General features: G+C 39.4%; 1 protein-coding gene across 1 annotated transcript in view; it reads right to left on the reverse strand.

Annotated features, from left to right (window-relative positions):
- The window catches only part of LOC136875916 (trichohyalin), a 292,525-nt gene that overhangs the window by 216,472 nt on the left and 56,928 nt on the right, over positions 1-19,125 (reverse strand). Inside the window, exon 5 of the mRNA XM_067149535.2 lies at positions 13,699-13,744. Coding sequence (XP_067005636.2) covers positions 13,699-13,744 — 46 coding nt within the window. The remainder of the gene's footprint in view (positions 1-13,698; positions 13,745-19,125) is intronic.

Genomic DNA, 19,125 nt, shown 5'->3' on the forward strand with positions numbered 1-19,125 from the left:
AGTCCCATCAATGCTAAATCCTCAATAATAATAATAATAATAATAATAATAATAATAATAATAATAATAATAATAATAATAATAATAATAATAATAATAATAATGTTATTTGCTTTACGTCCCACTAACGACTTTTAAAGTCTTCGGAGACGCCGAGGTGCCGGAATTTAGTCCCACAGGAGTTCTTTTACATGCCAGTAAATCTACCGACACAGGGCTGTTGTATTTGAGCACCTTCAAATACCACCGGACTGAGTCAGGATCGAACCTGCCAAGTTGAGGTTAGAAGGCCAGCGCCTTAACCGCCTGAGCCACTCAGCCCAGCGTTAAATCCTTAGTCAAGTGTTTTTCATAAAAGGATGGCTATGACATACCAACGGATCTTGGAATTAACATCAGTCATTGCGGTAATTAGTGTAAGTACTGTACTAGGAAAGCGATCTGCAGCGAACTTGCATAAGGGACCATCTTACCATCACATCTGACTGGTATTATTTGAGGGAAACCTTGGATATAATAAAGCAGAGTGTGGCTGCAATAATTGGAAGGAGATAGAATTCATTCTGACAGCTCTAGTTGAAGATGGAATGAGTTTCATGAAACATTCGTACATCTACATTATGTCCAGGATTATATGTTTATTTATAGCCTTTTTTAAAAAATTTATTGTATCACCCAACAAGTTTTCAGCACTTCTCTCAGGGCACTATATAGTCACGGGGCTTTTGACTCCTTCCTAACACAAATCTAATATTTTAATATGATCAGATACGATCATGTTCTCGAGACCAGAACAGATCAATCAAGCAGAGAAATTGTTCCACCTAATCGATACTTTATATTTTGCCTTTGGCAAATTAATTCACAAGTAGTACATGTTTTGTTTAGATTGACTAAACATCATCAGCTACACTGTTTGGTTTAGGTGGAAAATCTAAAAGTACAGAGTCATACGATTCCATATGAAACTTAAAACAACTTTTAAATTGTTAAAAACTTTGGGTTAGATCTTCAGAAACAAAGGAAGTGGTGAGGAGATGGTAGGGAGAGGGAGATTAAGAACTTAGTTACATCTATTTTGGTTAAAACTTATAGCTAGTAGATATTTCTAAAAACATGTTACAGTTGGTGACTAGAAAATGTCTTTGTTCTTTTTGTGTTCCCATAACTTGGAACAAGGAATGTGAACCGTCTTCTTATAGCCCCGTGTTTCAAACATAACTAAGTCCTTAACTTCCCTCACCTATCCTCCCTCTCCAACCCCCTCACCACTTTCTTCATTTCTAAAGATCTAACCCAAAGTTTTTAACATATTAGAGGTTGTTTTAAGATTCATACAGAATTGCATGTCTCTGTACTTTTAGATTTTCCACCTAAACCAAAAAGTGTAGCTGATGATGTTTAGTAAATCTAAACAAAACATATACTACTTGTAAATTAATTTGCCAAAGGCAAAATAAAAAGTACTGATTAGGTGGAATAAGTTCTCTGCTCGATCGATTGATCTACCGATACAGACCATGAAGTGGATGGTTTGCAACCAGAACAGATGCTGCACCTTATACAGCATATAAGGTCATGACAGGTCTTGTGATTGCCTACTACTGTTTTGGTCCTAATATAAGATGGATTTTTATGTTGAAATGTCCTTATAAAATCCACAGTCTTGTTACATGTGCAGTGTAATTTTTAAAACATTTATAATTACCCACTCATACTGGCTCGTGCAGCAAGTGCCTTAACGCGCATTGCAGCTGAACTTAAGATCATGAATAAACTAAAATTTCTGGAGTTTTGATGATTTTATCTCTTTCCAATTTGCTTGTGATTAGTGACAGGCAGAACTGAAATGTATTCGAGAACTTTTGAGAACTGATACATTCAAAACCAAATTTGAGTTCAACATAACCTTTAAAAGTTGACGAAGGCCTAATCAAGACCAACTACAATAGATTGTAGCTGGTCTTGGTCTAATTTATGCAGTAAAAGACTTCCAGAAATTTACTACAAACAGTACCGGTATTCTGGTGACCAAATTACAATGGAAGTTTAAACAAAGAAGGGATTTTGCCACGCCAACAGGTTTGGTTACTTTTGTATCGGATGTACTTCATTTTATTAGATACATACGTACATACATTATCATTATAGACTGACATGCCTTTCAGCGAAGGTAGCAGGTAGGGACCCTCTTCAGAGGCAGCCCTACCCAGGGAGTGGCACCCCTGCCTATGCGAGTCGCAGAGCAACATCTGGTATGAGTCCCAGCTCAGGGTTACAAGTGAAGACCTCAACGGCATCTACGGCGGAGAAGGTGGACTTTGGTATGGAAGGGGCAAACCCATAGCATCTGTACTCCACAGGAACGGCTACAAAAGGCATCTGTCTCAATCTTAGGGGCGGCCTAATTTTGAACCTGGCAACAGACATAAAATGCCTTGGGTGTGGCGAGTCCATCGTAACAATAGCCTATATGGACAAAGCAGATATGGTGCCTCGGAAAAGGTTAGGGCATCCACTGCTAAAAGTGATGCGCAGCTCTTCAGGTGCTGGAGGAACTGTGATAAATGGGCAACCAGCACCAAACCACATCAAGATTGCAACAGTAAACGTCCTGACACTAACAGGAAAGACAGAAGAACTGGTTGACTTCATGATAGAAAAAAATATAGCTATACTTGGACTGTGCGAGACCAAGAAAAGGGGTAAAGGGGAGATTCCTCTGAGAGAAGGATACAGGCTGTATTACAGCGGAGGACCTGAAGCAAAAAATGGAGTGGCCGTCATACTTAGAAAAGAAATCCGAGAATATGTGGAATATACAAAATACGTCAGCGATAAGATGATAATGAGACTCCAGTTTGAAAATGGCGTGAAAGATCTCTTTCAGTTGTATGCCCCACAAACTGGTTGCACAGATGAACATCTAGAGGACTTCTTAGAGGAAGTGGAGAGACAGATAGAAGATAAGGAAGTGCTACTTATGGGAGATCTAAATGCACAAGTTGGAATGGGAAAGATAAGGAAAGGAAGATGTTGTAGGGCCCTTTGGATATGGAAATGTAAATCCAGAAGGTGAGTTATTGATGGATTTTTGCATGAGGAAACAAATGATTGTTGGAAACACCTGGTTTAGGAAGAAGAACAGTCAGAATATTACAAGGTATGGTTGGGGAGACAGACGAACAAAGACCATGATTGATTATATAATCATAGGGAATGAACACTGGAAGAACCTTTTAGATGTAACAGCCATGCCTGAAGAAGCCTTTGGTGGAGATCATAGAGTTGTGATAGGAAAATTGAAAGTGGGAAAGATTGAAAAAAAAAAAAAACATTAAGAAGAGAGAAAAGAATTTGGAAGTTAAAGGAGAAAAGCATACAAAAAGAATTTTGAAGGGAAATAATACCCTTGGTACCTAGGACAGAGGTGGGGAATGTTGAAGATGGATGGAAAAGGAAGCACTGGTTGGGTGTGCAGAAAAGGTGTGTAGTAGAACATCAGGAAATATGAAAGACACACACTGGTGGAATGATAGGGTAAAATTTAAGTAAAGGAAAAGAAAAGGACCATGGAGAGCATGGAAAACATCTAAGACTGAAGAAAGTAGAAGAAAGTATGTGGAGGCAAAGAATTTGGCCAAGAAAGTAGTGGAGGAAGAAAAGAGGAAAAGCTGGGCCTTATTCACACAGAAATTGAGAGATGATATGCAGGGCAGCAAGAAATTACTGTATGGTATCTTAAGAAACAAAAAGAGAAATCAAGTAAACACCAGATTTGTGAAGGATGAAGGTGGCATAATATTAACAAAGCCAGAAAATTAAGAAATAGATGGAGAGAGTATTTTCAGAAGTTGCTGAACATGAAAACTAATGACAGTCATTCAACGGATCACCAGAAAAGGCAATAAGTTGATGTAGAAATGGATAAAGAAATTACAATGGATGAAATTGAAATGGTAGTAAGAAACATGAAGAATGGAAAAACTGCTGGAATAGATTAAATTTCAGTGGAGATGTATGCCTGCAGTGGACATATCGGGTTCTCAGGAATGCCTGGGAGAATAAGGAGGTCCCTGAGGATTGGCAAAGAGGAATAATCATCCTAAATTTCAAGATAGGTGAAAAGAAATTGTTGAAGAACTGCAGGGGAATCACTCTGATATCACATGTTGCTAAGATAATGCAGAGGATACTGGAAAGTAGGATAAGGTTGAGGGTTGAAAATCAGATACAGGAAAATCAGTTTGGTTTCAGAAGTGGAAGGTCAATAATAGAGCATATTTCCATTATCAGACATTGCAGTTTGGAATTGTGTAGTTCTTGTGTATTCCTTTCAGTATTCAGTAATTAACAGCAGTTTTTATCCTGTAGGGGTTGTAGGATATAAATAGAGTACAACTAAGTAGTATTGTAGTGTAGTCGTATATTAATCACCTTATTGTCGTGTGACCATTGAGTACTATCCCATACAATATATCCCTCCGTTCATTTATTTTTTGCAAATAAGTTATTTTATTTTTCGTTTTCTTTTCATTTTTTCCATACAGAATGGCTAAGGAATGCCAGTGTAGGAACTTTGGGTGTGGTGAGGCATTATGGGGTATAAGGGACGAGTTGGAGAGTTTGAGGGAGATAATTAGGATTCTCACTGAAGACAGGAAGGAAGATAGGACTCCTTCAAACAATGCACAGGTTACAGTAGGTGTACAAGAGGGAAGGGAAGGAAAGGTGGGGAGTTGTAGAAGACAGGTGGTCTAATGTTCTAACGAGAAGGAGATTGCAGGCTAAGGGCTCTATTCAGGATCAGAATTCAGGACAGGTGTCTGTGTGAAATCGGTATGAGTCACTCCAGATAGAACAACAGAGGAAAGATGAGGGACAGGGAACTGTTGCTGAGATGTGTGGAAGTAGGAGGAAAGGAAGAGGTAGGAAAGGGAAATGTAGACTAGAGGATAGGAAAAGACAGGTGGAACAGGGTCATGGGAAGGAGAAAAGGGAGGAGGAAGTAGCTTCTGCAGCTATCAGGAAAGATAGAGCTGAAAAGGAGGGGAGGGGGGATCAAATGAGGTGGGTAGGATTGAGGCTCTGGTCATGGGGGATTCCATCGTTAGACACGTGGGGAAAGTGTGTGGAGGAAAGGAAACCAGGGTAGAGTGTTATCCAGGAATTAGGTTGAGGCAGCTGTTGAGGAAAGTAGAAGAGAGGGAGGAGGGGAAGGAGAAGGTGCTAGTGTTTCACGTTGCTACCAACAACGTAAGGCAAGCTGATAAAAGTACCAACATAGTTGGAGATGTGTGGAATCTGGTAAATACAGCACGGGGTGAAGTTTAAGGAAGCGGAGACTTATTAGTGGAATACTGTGTAGGAGGGATACTAACTGGAGGGTGATTGGGGATTTAAATAAGACTATGGAGTTGGTACGTGAGAAACTGGGAGTGAAATTTCTAGATCCTAATGGGTGGGTAGGAGATAGGGATCTGCGCTCAGATGGCCTTAACTTAAACCACAGTGGTACGTGTAAGTTAGAAAATTTGTTTGGAAGGGTAATAGGGAGGTACATTCAGGGAAATGGGGTGGCCTAGGGAGCGATGATAAGGGAACAGGAAACTGGAAATTAAGTAGGGATAACATAAAAATATTAGTGTTGAACTGTACCAGTATTGTAAAGAAAGGAACATAATTAAGTCATTTAATAGATATATATATATTTACCAGATATTGTAATAGGAGTTAAATCATGGCTGAGAAATGATATAATGGATGCAGAAATTTTCTCATGGAACTGGAGTGTGTATCGTAGAGATTGGATAGGAATGGTGGGAGGGGGAGTATTCATTCTGGTGAAAGAAGAATTTGTAATCTACGAAAAAGTTAAAGATGACACATGAAATTCTAGGGGGAGGCTCATTTCTAAAGATAATAGGCAACTTGATATATTTGGAGTGTACACACCAGGAAAGGGTAGCGCTGACACCGATTCAGAATTATTTGTAAGATAATCAGCTATGTGGGAAACGACATGGAAAGTAATGTGATTGTAGTGGGAGATCTTAATTTACCAAATGTCAATTGGGAAGGAAATGCGAACGACAGGAAGCATGACCAACAAGTGGCAAATAAGTTAATATGGGACGGACAGCTGATTCAGAAAGTGATGGAACCAACTAGAGGGAAAAATATCCTGGATGTAGTGCTGGTAAAACCAGATGAGCTCTATAGAGAAACTGAAGTAATGGATGGCATTAGTGATCATGAAGCTCTTTTTTTAGTAGTTAAAAATAAATGTGATAGAAAGGAAGGTCTTAAAAGTAGAACTATTAGGCAGTACCATATGGCTGATAAAGCAGGCATGAGGCAGTTTCTAAAAAGTAACTATGATCGGTGGAAAACGGTAAATAAAAATGTAAACAGACTCTGAGATGGGTTTAAAGCAATTGCTGAGGAATGTGAAAACAGGTTTGTACCTTTAAAGGTGGTAAGGAATGTTAAAGACCCACCTTATTATAATAGAGAAATAAAGAGACTAAGGTGCAGACTGGAAAGAAATAGAGTTAGAAATGGCTGTGGAAGTACGGAGAAATTGAAGGAACTTACTAGACTAGCAAAGATACCAGTGCTTTCCCTACGGTATTATACTGAACTTTATAATTGAATGATTATCGTTTTATATATAACCCGCCGATAATCACGATCTGACTCGTTTTCTGAGAGATTCCGCTCTTCTGTGTGTGTACCAGACAGGAATGCACAAGCTCCAGCCATTCATAATAGGAAGAAGTCAGCCTAGATGCTTCAAAAATGTTAAAAATTTGCAAGGTAAGTCATTTTAAAATCACTCTTTGCATAATTACATCTGTCAAATTTTCTGATTCTTTTTTTAATGTGTACTGTACTGTACTGCAACCTGCTCATGGAAGCATGCAAGTAAATCGGCTCTCCGTTTAAGCGAATTTTGTAGGTGAACGGAAGCAGTGTGTGGTGTGGAAAAGTGCAGATCTGTGGAACTTGTGCCAGGGTTCAAGTTGAAACCAGTTTTTAATCGATATCGTTGTGTATATCAGCATAATATTAAAAATGGGTCGTCATCCTAATAAAGCTAGCAGCGGTAGTGCCAGCAGTGGTGCCAACGAAATCGAACAGGCGGTGAGAAAGGTACTGGACCAGGCCGTGCTCTCCGAACGTTTCATGGAAAGTATTTGTAAGTGCAGTGGCGAGACAGGTAACGGAAATTGTGGTGAAAAGAACTTGAGCGTAGTCTCCAGTTCAATGCCGAATTGGTGAATGACCTAAACAAAAAAACTCGAGTGCCGCGAAAGAGAAATAAAACATCTCAAAGAAGAAGTTGAGGCAAAGTGCGACTCCCTGGAACAGTACCAGAGAAGGTCAAGTTTACGTCTGTTTGGTATTGATGAGAAAGTGAGGGTGAGAACACAGACGACATTGTTGTGAGCCTCTGCAATAAACTGGACGCCAAGGTAACCAAAACTGACATTGACAGGAGCCACAGAGTAGGACCGAAGGTGCCTGGAAAACCTCGGCCCATCACTGTGAAGTTCACGTCCTTCCGCTCCAGGCAAGAGGCTTTCACACGGAAGCGCCAACTGAAAGGAACACCTACCATGATACAAGAAGACTTGACTGCAACTCGTCTAGCAATTCTAAAGGCAGCCATCACTGTTCATGGGCTAAGGAACACCTGGACTGATCACGGGGGATATCATAATTAAGTTGGCAGATGGTACAAGGCATCGTATCAACCGCATGTGTGATATTCCTAGATTGTAATCTGCAAACATCACCACATCAATACAGAACTACATTCGCTTTTAATGTGAGTGCCGAAATATTGTCTTCCCTTGCTTTCATAGTAGGAATTCACTACAGTTAACTTTTACTTACTTACTTACTTACTTACTTTTTCTCTCTCTCTCTCTCTCTCTCTCTCTCTCTCTCTCTCTCTCTCTCTCTCTCTCTCTCTCTCTCTCTCTCTCTCTCTCTCTCTCTCTCTCTCTCTCTCTCTCTCTCTCTCTCTCTCTCTCTCTCTCTCTCTCTCTCTCTCTCTCTCTCTCTCTCTCTCTCCTCTCTCTCTCTCTCTCTCTCTCTCTCTCTCCTCTCTCTCTCTCTCTCTCTCTCTCTCTCTCTATCTCTCTCTCTCTCTCTCTCTCTCTCTCTCTCTCTCTCTCTCTCTCTCTCTCTCTCTCTCTCTCTCTCTCTCTCTCTCTCTCTCTCTCCCATTCACTCAATCTCCCATAACACACTTCCTATCACATCTTTTACTATACCAGGTATCTGTTTTCCAATTATAACATCGCTAATTAGAACCCTCTAATTTAAAATTAGATTCATTTGTGTTTACCCTGTATAATCTGTTTGTAGTGTGTTCTGTCATTGTTATTAACTTTGCACTGTCCTTTTATTTCTCCAGTAATCAGTATTGCTTGAACTGTATTTAACCGTAGTCCTCTCGTTAGTACTGTTTTAGTTTTAATTCTCTGTTCCGAAGTTGGCATACCTTTTAACACAAAAAACAAGGACATGCTTCTGACAACAGCAGGCCTAAGTGCATTCCTGTAATTCCATCCCCTTGCCCCCCTGATCCGTTAACCGCTCCCTTCACTCACATAGGTGCTCCAGCAAACCCAGGTCCTATTTCAGCCGCTACTATCTTGAAGGAAACCGTGGAACAATTTCCAAGAGCTCTTAATGTTTGTCACTGTAATGTGCAGTCTCTGCTCTCCCAAACGCGCATGGATGAAATGCATAACCTGTTTTCTTCGTGACAGTTCCATGCAATTCTTATGTCTGAAACGTGGCTGAGCAGCAAATGCCCCAGTTCGGCTGTTGACATAGACGGGTACGTCCTTCTACGAAATGACTGCGAGGGGAAAGGCGGTGGGGGTTGGCTGCTTATGTTGCCAGAGACCTCAACCCTCAAGTAATTAGCCATTCACCTTCACAGTATGAACTGAAACCTGAGTTTTTGTTTGTAGAGATAACACTGTCTAGAACGAAATGCTTGTTAGGAGTGGTTTACAAGCCTCCGAAAGTAGGGCATTTGACCGACATTGTGACTGAAATACTAAACCTTCTGCCAGACTATGAACACGTTATTGTAATGGGCGACTTCAACACAAATTTGTTAGACAGTACCGCAGCTTCACTCGACAGTTTCGTAACATTTTTGAAGCATGTAACATGACAATTTTACCTCTCGGACCAACCCACCACACTAATAGCAGTCACACCCTTCTCGATCTAATAATAACAAACAATTCAGCGAAAGTCCTGCAACATGGACAGACATCAGCCCTGGGGCTATCTGGACATAACAATCTACCTGTCATACCAATTACAAACTCTGAAACCAAGATCGAAAGTATTATCATTCAAGGACCTCAGACGAATTGACGCAGATAAATTAGAAGAAGATGCTCTTTCCGTGCCGTGGATGGAGATAAATCGCGCCAATAATCTACAGGAAATGGTCTCAACATTTAATAACCCAGTAACGCAACTCTACGATCGGCACGCCCCAGTGCGTATGGAAAATGTTCCAGAGCTCCTAAACCGTGGATAGATGATGAAATTCGCCACTTAATGGCTAAATGAGACGCTGCTCATAGAAGATACAAGCACTACCCAACGGAAGTGAACCACCAGACTTATAAAACACTGCGTAATAAAACGACCTCTAAAATTCGAAGCGCTAGACTACGTTACGCCCACAACTTGATTAGACCTGATGTACGCCCTGCGACGATGTGGAAATCTATGAAATATTTTGGCATCAATAACCAGAAATCTAACGATGAACTAAATGTTAACGTAGATGAATTAAACGACCATTTCATTTCGCCAACGGGAATTAATCCGGTCATAAAGGAGAAAACTATTAATACATATGATAATACGCCATCTCCACAAAGAGATCAATTTTACTTCAGTCACGTCACACCGCAAGAAGTGATTGCCTCAATAAAACGCATTAAGACCAGAGCTAGGGGCGTAGATAATATAGGCCATGAAATGCTCATGAAAATTCTCCACCACATCATTTATCCATTGGTGAATATTTCTAATTACTCAGTGCAACAGGGGACTTATCCAGAAATATGGAAAATGGCCATAGTTCGCCTGCTTCCGTAAATAAAACTGGCGAAGGACGTTGGTGACTATCGGCCGATTAGCATCTTATGCATATTGTCAAAAGCTTTAGAATTCATAGTTCACAAGCAAATTACCGACTATCTTATTCAACACAATCTTCCTGATATCCACCAGTCTGGCTTTAGACCGAGACACAGCACTTGCAGTGCATTAACACATGTGACTGATGACATAAGGCAAGCTATGGACAACAAACAACTGACAGTTCTAGCATTATTGGACTTTAGTAAAGCTTTCGACACTGTTGACAGGGACAAACTTATATCCAAATTAAATAGTCTAAATTTCTCCGCGAGTGCACTCCAGTGGATCAGATCCTATCTCACCGGTCGCCAGCAGTGTGTACTTAATAACAACAATGAATATTCAAATTGGCGTACGGTCGACGTAGGAATACAACAAGGATCTGTACTGGGCCCCCTATTTTTCTCTTTGTATATAAATGGCATATCTTCCAGATTAAAACACTGTAAATACCACTTATACGCTGATGACCTACAGATACATATACACAGCAAACCCGAAAACCTACACTCAGAAACACGTCACCTGAATGAAGACTTGATGACCATAGATATATGGGCCAGAAATCACGGATTAAAATTAAACCCATCAAAATCCCAGGCAATAATTATTGGTTATCCTAAATTACTTTGCAAACTCAATCGAACAGCGTTACCACAGTTGTCCATAAGTGGTACTCCGATACAGTATAGCCAAAATGTAAGAAATCTTGGTATAATATCTGACGAACATCTGTCCTGGTCTGCTGCCCAAACTATATCTGTGTGTAGAAAAATATACGGAATACTATGCTGTCTCAGTAAATTGAAATTCACTTTCCCTTTTAAACTAAAGAAAATTCTTGTTGAATCACTCGCATTACCTCATTCTGATTATTGCGATATAGTTTACAACAACCTAGGAGTAGACTGGGGAAGGAAATTACAGTGTGCTCAGAATGCTTGTGTAAGATTTATCTGTGGACTTCGTTATGCTGACCATGTCACACCGTCTTATACGCAGCTTGGGTGGCTTCGCCTGCAAGAAAGACACACACTTCATACTCTTTGCTTCTTGCATACTATTCTTAAAAGTTCTCAACCAGCTTATCTCCATGATCGAATGAAGCTCCTCTCCACAGACCATAACAAAAATACCCGATCCTGCAGCACCATGTGTTTATCCCTTCCTGTACACAGAACAGCAATCTACACGAAATCATTCACCGTTACCGCAGCCCAACAATGGAATCTCTTACCAGTGGACGTCAGAAGCATGTCCAGCAGCTTAGCTTTTAAACATGCCTGTGTCGAAATACTAGGTAAACATGCATGAATCATCAAATTATGACCTGAAAACACCTAATCCTACCGCATCTTCATCATCATTTCCCTCTTCCTTTCACAGTTCTTCTTCTTCTTTTCCTTCTTACTAATCCTTCTCTTCACCTCTCAACTGAAGGCGATATTTTGGTGTACTGTAGAAATGTATATATTTTCTAAACTTTTTCTTAAGTAGTTGTTATAGAACTCATTATTCATAATTATATTCTTAATGTACTCTACGTACAATTTATATTATATAGATGATATGATCTTTTTAAGTGTGGTTACTTTTGTTAATGCTATTACTGTTATTATTGTTCATATTATCATATTATTATCATCAGTAGTTATTATTAAGTGTTCTAGGTTAAGAATGGTTAAGTGTAAGAAAGGGAGTACATCCCTAACATTGCCAGGATAAATAAAACATATTACTTACTTACTTACTTACTTACTTACTTACTTACTTACTTACTTACTTACTTACTTACACTGTGCCTCAATACGAGTTTTCTCATTTCAAATGTTGGTTGACTACAACACAAATAAGAGGGTGTGGATGACCATTACTATGTTTTCAGAGTGGCTTCTAAAACTGTATGGTGAAATGAAGAAGAAGGAAAGGAACGTCGCACTCATCGTGGATAATTACGCAGCTCGCAAACAACTACCAGTCCTGCAACATGTGGAGGTCTTCTACTTCCCAGCAAATTGTACCACAATACTGTAATCTTTAGATTTGGGATTTTGTTTCTTCTTTATGTTGCACCGACACAGATATGTCTTATGGCGACGATGGGATAGGAAAGGCCTAGGAAGTGGAAGGAAACGGCCATGGCCTTAATTAAGGCACAGCCCCAGCATTTGCCTGATGTGAAAATGGGAAACCACGGAAAACCATCTTCAGGGCTGCCAACAGTGGGGCTCGAACCCACTATCTCCCAATTACTGGATACTGGCCGCACTTCAGCGACTGTAGCTATTGAGCTCGGTGATATGGGAATAATAAAGTGTCTTAAAGGGCACTACAGAACCAACTTGGTAGTGAGGATTATCACAAACTTAGAAAGAAATCTGTCAAATGCACAACAGGATAATGTGACATCATAGCTGCAAGTTGGCAATGAGTGAAACTGGAGACTGTGAGGAATTGTTGGACAAAGGCAGGATTTTCACCTGAAGAAGAGGTTGATTGCGACGATTTTGAGTATGATGCGAGTGTGAAAGTACTGGGTAATGTTCTTTCTAACAACAACGAACATTTTGGTGAGAATGAAAATGTTCCAGCAGTGGAAAAATACCTTTTGGCTGATGACAAAATCCTTGTGTTCTCTGAACTCATGGATGAAACAATTATGGAGGAAATTCAGGGAATCCAGGCGGTAGATGAAGGAGAAGAAGGAGAAGAATGATGTAATGAACCACTGCTTAAACTTCCACAAGCGCTGCAGAATTTTCTATCGAATGTTCCAAGCGTTCGGGAAAATCACTTAATGAACCTTGACACGATCAGGTCTTAGTATGTTTCAGCCTCTGTAAAGAAAACTGTCAAACAGACTACCATTTCAGATTTCTTTAAGTGAAGTAGTTTACAATAGTGAAGTGCTGCATAGTGTGAATAATAGGTGCTGCAAGTGTACGAAAATGTAATTACTGCACATTGTCAACATGGCTGTACTCTGCTGAACGTAGATAAGATACAGACTGTAATTTCATATTTGTTTCTGTGTTTCTGTTCTCGCAAATCGTACGCACTGTATTTGTAGTAATTAAATTAAATGGTACCATGTGGTAGGTAATTAATGTAATTCAATTCCCGGGTTTGAATCTGTCCACCAGTTGACACGAGAAGGTGTTATTCTAAATTCTCTTTATAACCATAACTCCTCTACAACTTTTTTTTTTTTGGCATCTGCAAGGTATCGTATCGAGATTTCACTGTATAATATTTTTTAATGTCTTTGCAGGTCACTCCCTGGTTGCCTGTTGGAAACCCGGTCATACAAAATCAGTGGTTCATATTCTGCTAAGACAATAATAAAAGACAATTCTAAACAAGTGTTTCATAGTGAACAAATATTTTAATAGTAAAAAATCTCTGAATTACTAATCATGCGATTGATTATCACTTCCTTCAATAGTGCACTCCTCTACAATAAATACTGTACTATTTAGAAATCAAGACTATATTTGAACTTACTCTTGCAAGACGTATTCAGAACCTGGATATCCCATTGCCTCTAAATCTGGAAAAAGTACAAGAAAATTGCTAGAAACGGGTTTTTGTTTAATAATAATAATAATAATAACAATAACAATAACAATAACAATAATAATAATAATAATAATAAAATAATAATCTGAAAAAAGTTGAAGAAAAGTGCTACAAATTGTTTTTTTTTTGTTTTATATAATAACACTAACAAACACCATATGCAAAGTAAAATTTTGAGGAGAGATCAGCAAACCCTTCCAGATAAAAACAGGTCTGAGACAGGGTGACAGCTTATCACCAACACTATTCAACGTGGTTCTAGATAAAGTCATGAAAAGACTGTGGAAACATAATGACTCAGGTGCTATGATAGGTAGTAAAAATTAACATGTCAAACCCAAGTGTTTGACCTTTGCTGATGATTTGGCACTCTTTGCTGAGACAGAACAGGAAGCAATAACACAGATAAATGAACTACAGGAGATAACCGAGAAAACAGGTTTAAAAATCTCCTTCACAGAAACAGAGATGATAGCATAGGCAGGAATTATGTGAAAAAAACAATGATGATGAAATATGGCAAAGTGAAGGTCACAAAGCAGTTTAAATACCTGGGAGAGATTATTAGCAGGCCTAAGTTGGAAAGGCTGAACACTGCCACCAAAGCCATTTACAACAAAAAGAATCTTTCCATTAATGCCAAATTAAGACATTATGATGCGCGGTAAAACCAGTGATTCTGTATGGGGTGGAAACAGCAACACTAATGAACCTGAAAAAACTACTAACGATTGAAAGGAGAATATTAAGGAGGATTTACGGCCCAAGGGTGGTAGCGGGAAACTACAGATTATGATCAAAGAAGGAGATATACAAAAGAACAGAAGACCTGGAAACGACAATAAGGAAAAGACAGCTGTGATTCTATGGACACATGGTCAGAATAGATCCAGCAAGGTTAAATAAACAAATTTTTAATAAAATATACTACTTGAAGAGCCAGGGGGGTATTAAGCAGATGAAGGCAGAACTCAAGAGGTTAGGAATTGCAGATGAAGAATGTTGTGATAGAGACCAATTCAGGAAAAAACTTTCCAACATAAAAGTTCTTATGGAAGAAAAGAAAGAGCACAGAGGGGGAAGATGGAATGGAGAGAGATGAGTGCAACATTCTGAAAGAATGAATGCACTGTGCAGAAAGAGGAAGGAAGAAGGGATGATAAGAAGGAAGTGAAGTGGTATTAGTGTGGTCCTAAGTTTGGCCAGTTCGCAAGAAAGAAATATCATCATCATCATCAACAACATCCTGGGCCCAATTTTCAGGAAGTCAGGCTCTGCCTGTCACAAGTCAGTACAAAGGGCTAGTGATAAAGGAGTAACACCTCTTTAAAAACCTTGGTCCAGCTGATCCAGCTGGTAATCCCATGTAAGGGTCCCTTACCAGGGTCAGAGTGAAGACCTCAACGGCATGTACAGTGGAGTAGATGGACTATAAAACAGCGTAGATTGCAGAAGAGGCATCGCAATGCTCAGGAGAATAAGAGTAAAAGGTATATGGTTGTCACATATCAGTTTAAGAGGATGAGGGTTCCACACGTTAGTGGCAGTACCCAGACAGTGTCTGTTTCGCATGTTAGTGGCAGCTGACTTACAACACTCAAAAGTGGAACTCTGAGTTTAACCAACTGACATGTCAGTCATAACTTCAAAACTTCAAATAAATCAACATAAACAATTCACCCCAGGAGTTTCAGTCCCCAAGTGGTCTATTCGGATTCTAGGGAGACCACAGATCCCAATAGAACAAGATTAAACCAAGTTCTCAGATTTGGCTAGTGACTATTAATGTAAATTCTCTTTTGAAAGTCAGGAAACTTAAAATTATCCTTAATAAATCTAAAGAATGCAATATAAAAATAAATGCACACCAAGAATCACAATACACAGATGATACCCATTTGATTCTGAAAATGACAGGATATTCAAAGGAAAACCGAGTGAACGAGCCATTGTGCATTGGCCACAATTTGGGATGGGCTTTATATTGGATAAGTCAATACTTGGATCAGCTGTGAAATGCAAGTTCTACTCAGGACGTCTTTCAATCTTAACGATAAAATTGGCAAACAAAATCTACTCCCTAATAAATAGTTACACACCAACTAACTTTAATAACAAGGAAGCAACTGACAAAGCAGAACAGTTTTGGAATCTGCTAGACAACATTTTGCAAAGAATTCCATATCATCATCATCATCATCATCATCATCATCATCATCATTTGACTATCTCCAGCTTCCTGGGTGCAGTGCTAGAGCGCTCTCCACTTTTGTCTATGCTAGTACACTTCAACTTGACACAATTCCACTCCTCTTCTTTACAGATCATCTTTTGTTTTGGAGATCCATCATGTCCTTGATCTGCCCCTAGGTCGCTTTCCCTCCAGATCTTTGTCAAACCATTTTTGTGCTACCCTCTTTAGGTCCATCCCCTTCAAGTGACCAAATCATCTCAATCTTCATGTTGCTAGAATTTCGGTGAGTGATTTCACCTGGATGTCTTCGCAGACCTTTTCATTCCAGATCTTATCCCACCTTGTTTTCTGCAGCATTGACCTCACAAATTTCATTTCCACAGCCTGGAGTCTGTTGTTATCCCTTCTATTGATGGTGCAAGTTTCCAGAACGTATATTGTTATTGGTACAAAGTAGGCCTGATACAAAGTTTTCTTACATATTAAAGGGATTTGGCTGTCCCAGAGGAGGTTCCTGACTTGATGGTACATATGAGCTCCTTTCTGAATCCTATTGGTGATTTTATCTGAGCAATGACCATCTCAAGTTACAATGTTGCCAAGGTATTGAAACTGATCAACTTCTGTTACCTTTTTTCCATCCAGCATAATATTCATACTACTACTTTGCCTGCTTACCTTCATGGCTACCATCTTTATAGCACTAATTTTTAGGCCAAACTCCTTAAATTGGTTGTTCCATGCATCTAGTTTCTGCTGTACTTCATCCTCTGTGCAACCCTAAATCACCACATCGTCTGCGAAAGTCAATGCCTTGAAATCAGTACCGACACACTGTTGTTTCATTCTCTTTATGATTTCGTCCATTACAGAGATGAATTACAGTGGTGACAGTGCACTGTCTTGTGGCACTCCCTTAGAAGAAATAAAACTATCTGAATAACCTCTCCTTATTTGGACACATCTCTGACATGTGTATACAGCATTTTCACTTTTCTGATAAGAGAGTACGTAACATGTCTTCTTGATAGATAGTCCCAGATCTTGTCCCTAGGCACGCTGTCATAAGCCTTTTCAAGATCCAAGAAGACAAAGATGATATCTCTTCCTTTCTCCCTGTATTTCTCTATAATCACCTCAAGAGCAAAGATGAGGTCAGTGGTTGTTCTAACATCCCTAAATCCATATTGTTCTTCTTCTAGCTGAGGTTCAATGAGGTTCCTGAGCCATTTATCAATAATTTTCTCCATAAGCTGAGACAGGTGTACAATTCCTCTGTAGTTGGTACATTGACGTGTGCTTCCCTTTTTAAAGAAGGGAACTATAATCCCCTTTGTCCAAATTCGAGAACTTTATTTTACTTCCAGATGGCATTCATAACTCAGAACAACAAATTAAGTTCATGAATTCCTACAGCCGTAATTATGTCAGCACTCATTTCATCAATGCCAGGTGACTTGCCTTTCCGCATGTTCTTTAAAGCATTTTCAACATCTAACCAGGTCAGGGAAGGCTCAGTTTCACTCCCCTCACTCTCAGTTTCTGAACCTTCTCCTTCCTTCTCCACTGCATCTTTTCCATTATATAACTCAGCAAAATAGTTCCCCATCACTTATGTCTGTCTCTTTCCATACAACCATTCCACCCTCATTTTCTATAGCTTTCGTTGGTACAGCCGGCTCCTTGGGTAAATGGTTAGCATGCTGGCCTTTGGTCACAGGGGTCCCAGGTTCGATTCTCGGAAGGGTCGGGAATTTTAACCATCACTGGCTAATTTCGCTGGCACAGAGACAGGATGTATGTGTCATCTTCATCATTATTTAATCCTCATCACAACACGCAGGTCGCCTGTGGGTGTCAAATCAAAAGACCTGCATCTGGCGAGCCGAACTTGTCCTCGGACACTCCCGGCGCTAAAAGCCATACGCCATTTCATTTTTTTTTCATTGGTACATATGGTTTTCTTCTATTTTTAATGCTGTACAAGAGCTTCTTGTACATCATCATGTTAAAATCCTTATGGGAGACTTCAATGCACAAATTGGAAAAGAGAAGAAATATCGATATTGGGCTGGAAAATGGTCTGTCCATACACAAAGTAATACAAATGGAATGCAACTTGAGTTATGCACAAGCCACGATTTATTTTTCAAATCAACCTTTTTTTTAAGAAAAATCCTTACTAAACTAAGACTTGGGTCGCACCTAATTCCCTATTAGGTGAATATCAACTGGATCATGTGCTGATTTCCCGCTTCCCAACATCATATATCATGAAATTCAAAGTCTTGAAATGACTAGATTTAGACTCTGATCATTATCCAACAAAATCTTCCCTAGACATAATCCCTGAAAAAAGAAACTTTATGAAACGAGCACCACAATGAAAGTATGACGTAGTGGTTATTAAAAACAATGAAAACTTTAAGAAACAGAACAATTAAATCCACAAAATTTGACACAATACCGAGCTCGATAGCTGCAGTCGCTTAAATGCGGCCAGTATCCAGTATTCGGGAGATAGTAGGTTCGAACCCCACTGTCGGCAGCCCTGAAAATGGTTTTCCGTGGTTTCCCATTTTCACACCAGGCAAATGCTGGGGCTGTACCTTAATTAAGGCCACGGCCGCTTCCTACCCACTCCTAGCCCTTCCCTGTCCCATCGTCGCCATAAGACCTATCTGTGTCGGTGCAACGTAAAGCAACTAGAAAAAAAAAAAAAAAAAATTTGACACACCTTCAAGGAAGACTCTTAATAACGCCCGAGAACACAGTACCACTCACAAGAACAAGAAAACACCCATGGTGGACAGATGAATGTGACAAGTTAATTCAACTTAGGCAACAAACATGACATAATTGGTCATGCAATAGAACTCTAGCCACCTTTCAGAACTTCAAAATGTTAGAAAGGTAGTTACAAAATCAATAAGGAAAATTCATAAACAAAGTGAGGATATATAATTGTAATATATAAAAGATGACTTTAAACATCATACGTCAAGGAATTATTATAGAACTTTCAAACAAACGTTTACCAACTATTCCCCTCTATCACATTATTTTGTCAATAAGATGGAGAAGCAGCTTATATCAGTGATAACTGTAAAATCACCGCACCATACTTTTGCAAATTACTTACTATGAAATTCCTCTGG

The sequence above is a fragment of the Anabrus simplex genome, chromosome 6 (assembly GCF_040414725.1).
Source record: "Anabrus simplex isolate iqAnaSimp1 chromosome 6, ASM4041472v1, whole genome shotgun sequence".
Classification (NCBI taxonomy): Eukaryota; Metazoa; Arthropoda; class Insecta; order Orthoptera; family Tettigoniidae; genus Anabrus; species Anabrus simplex.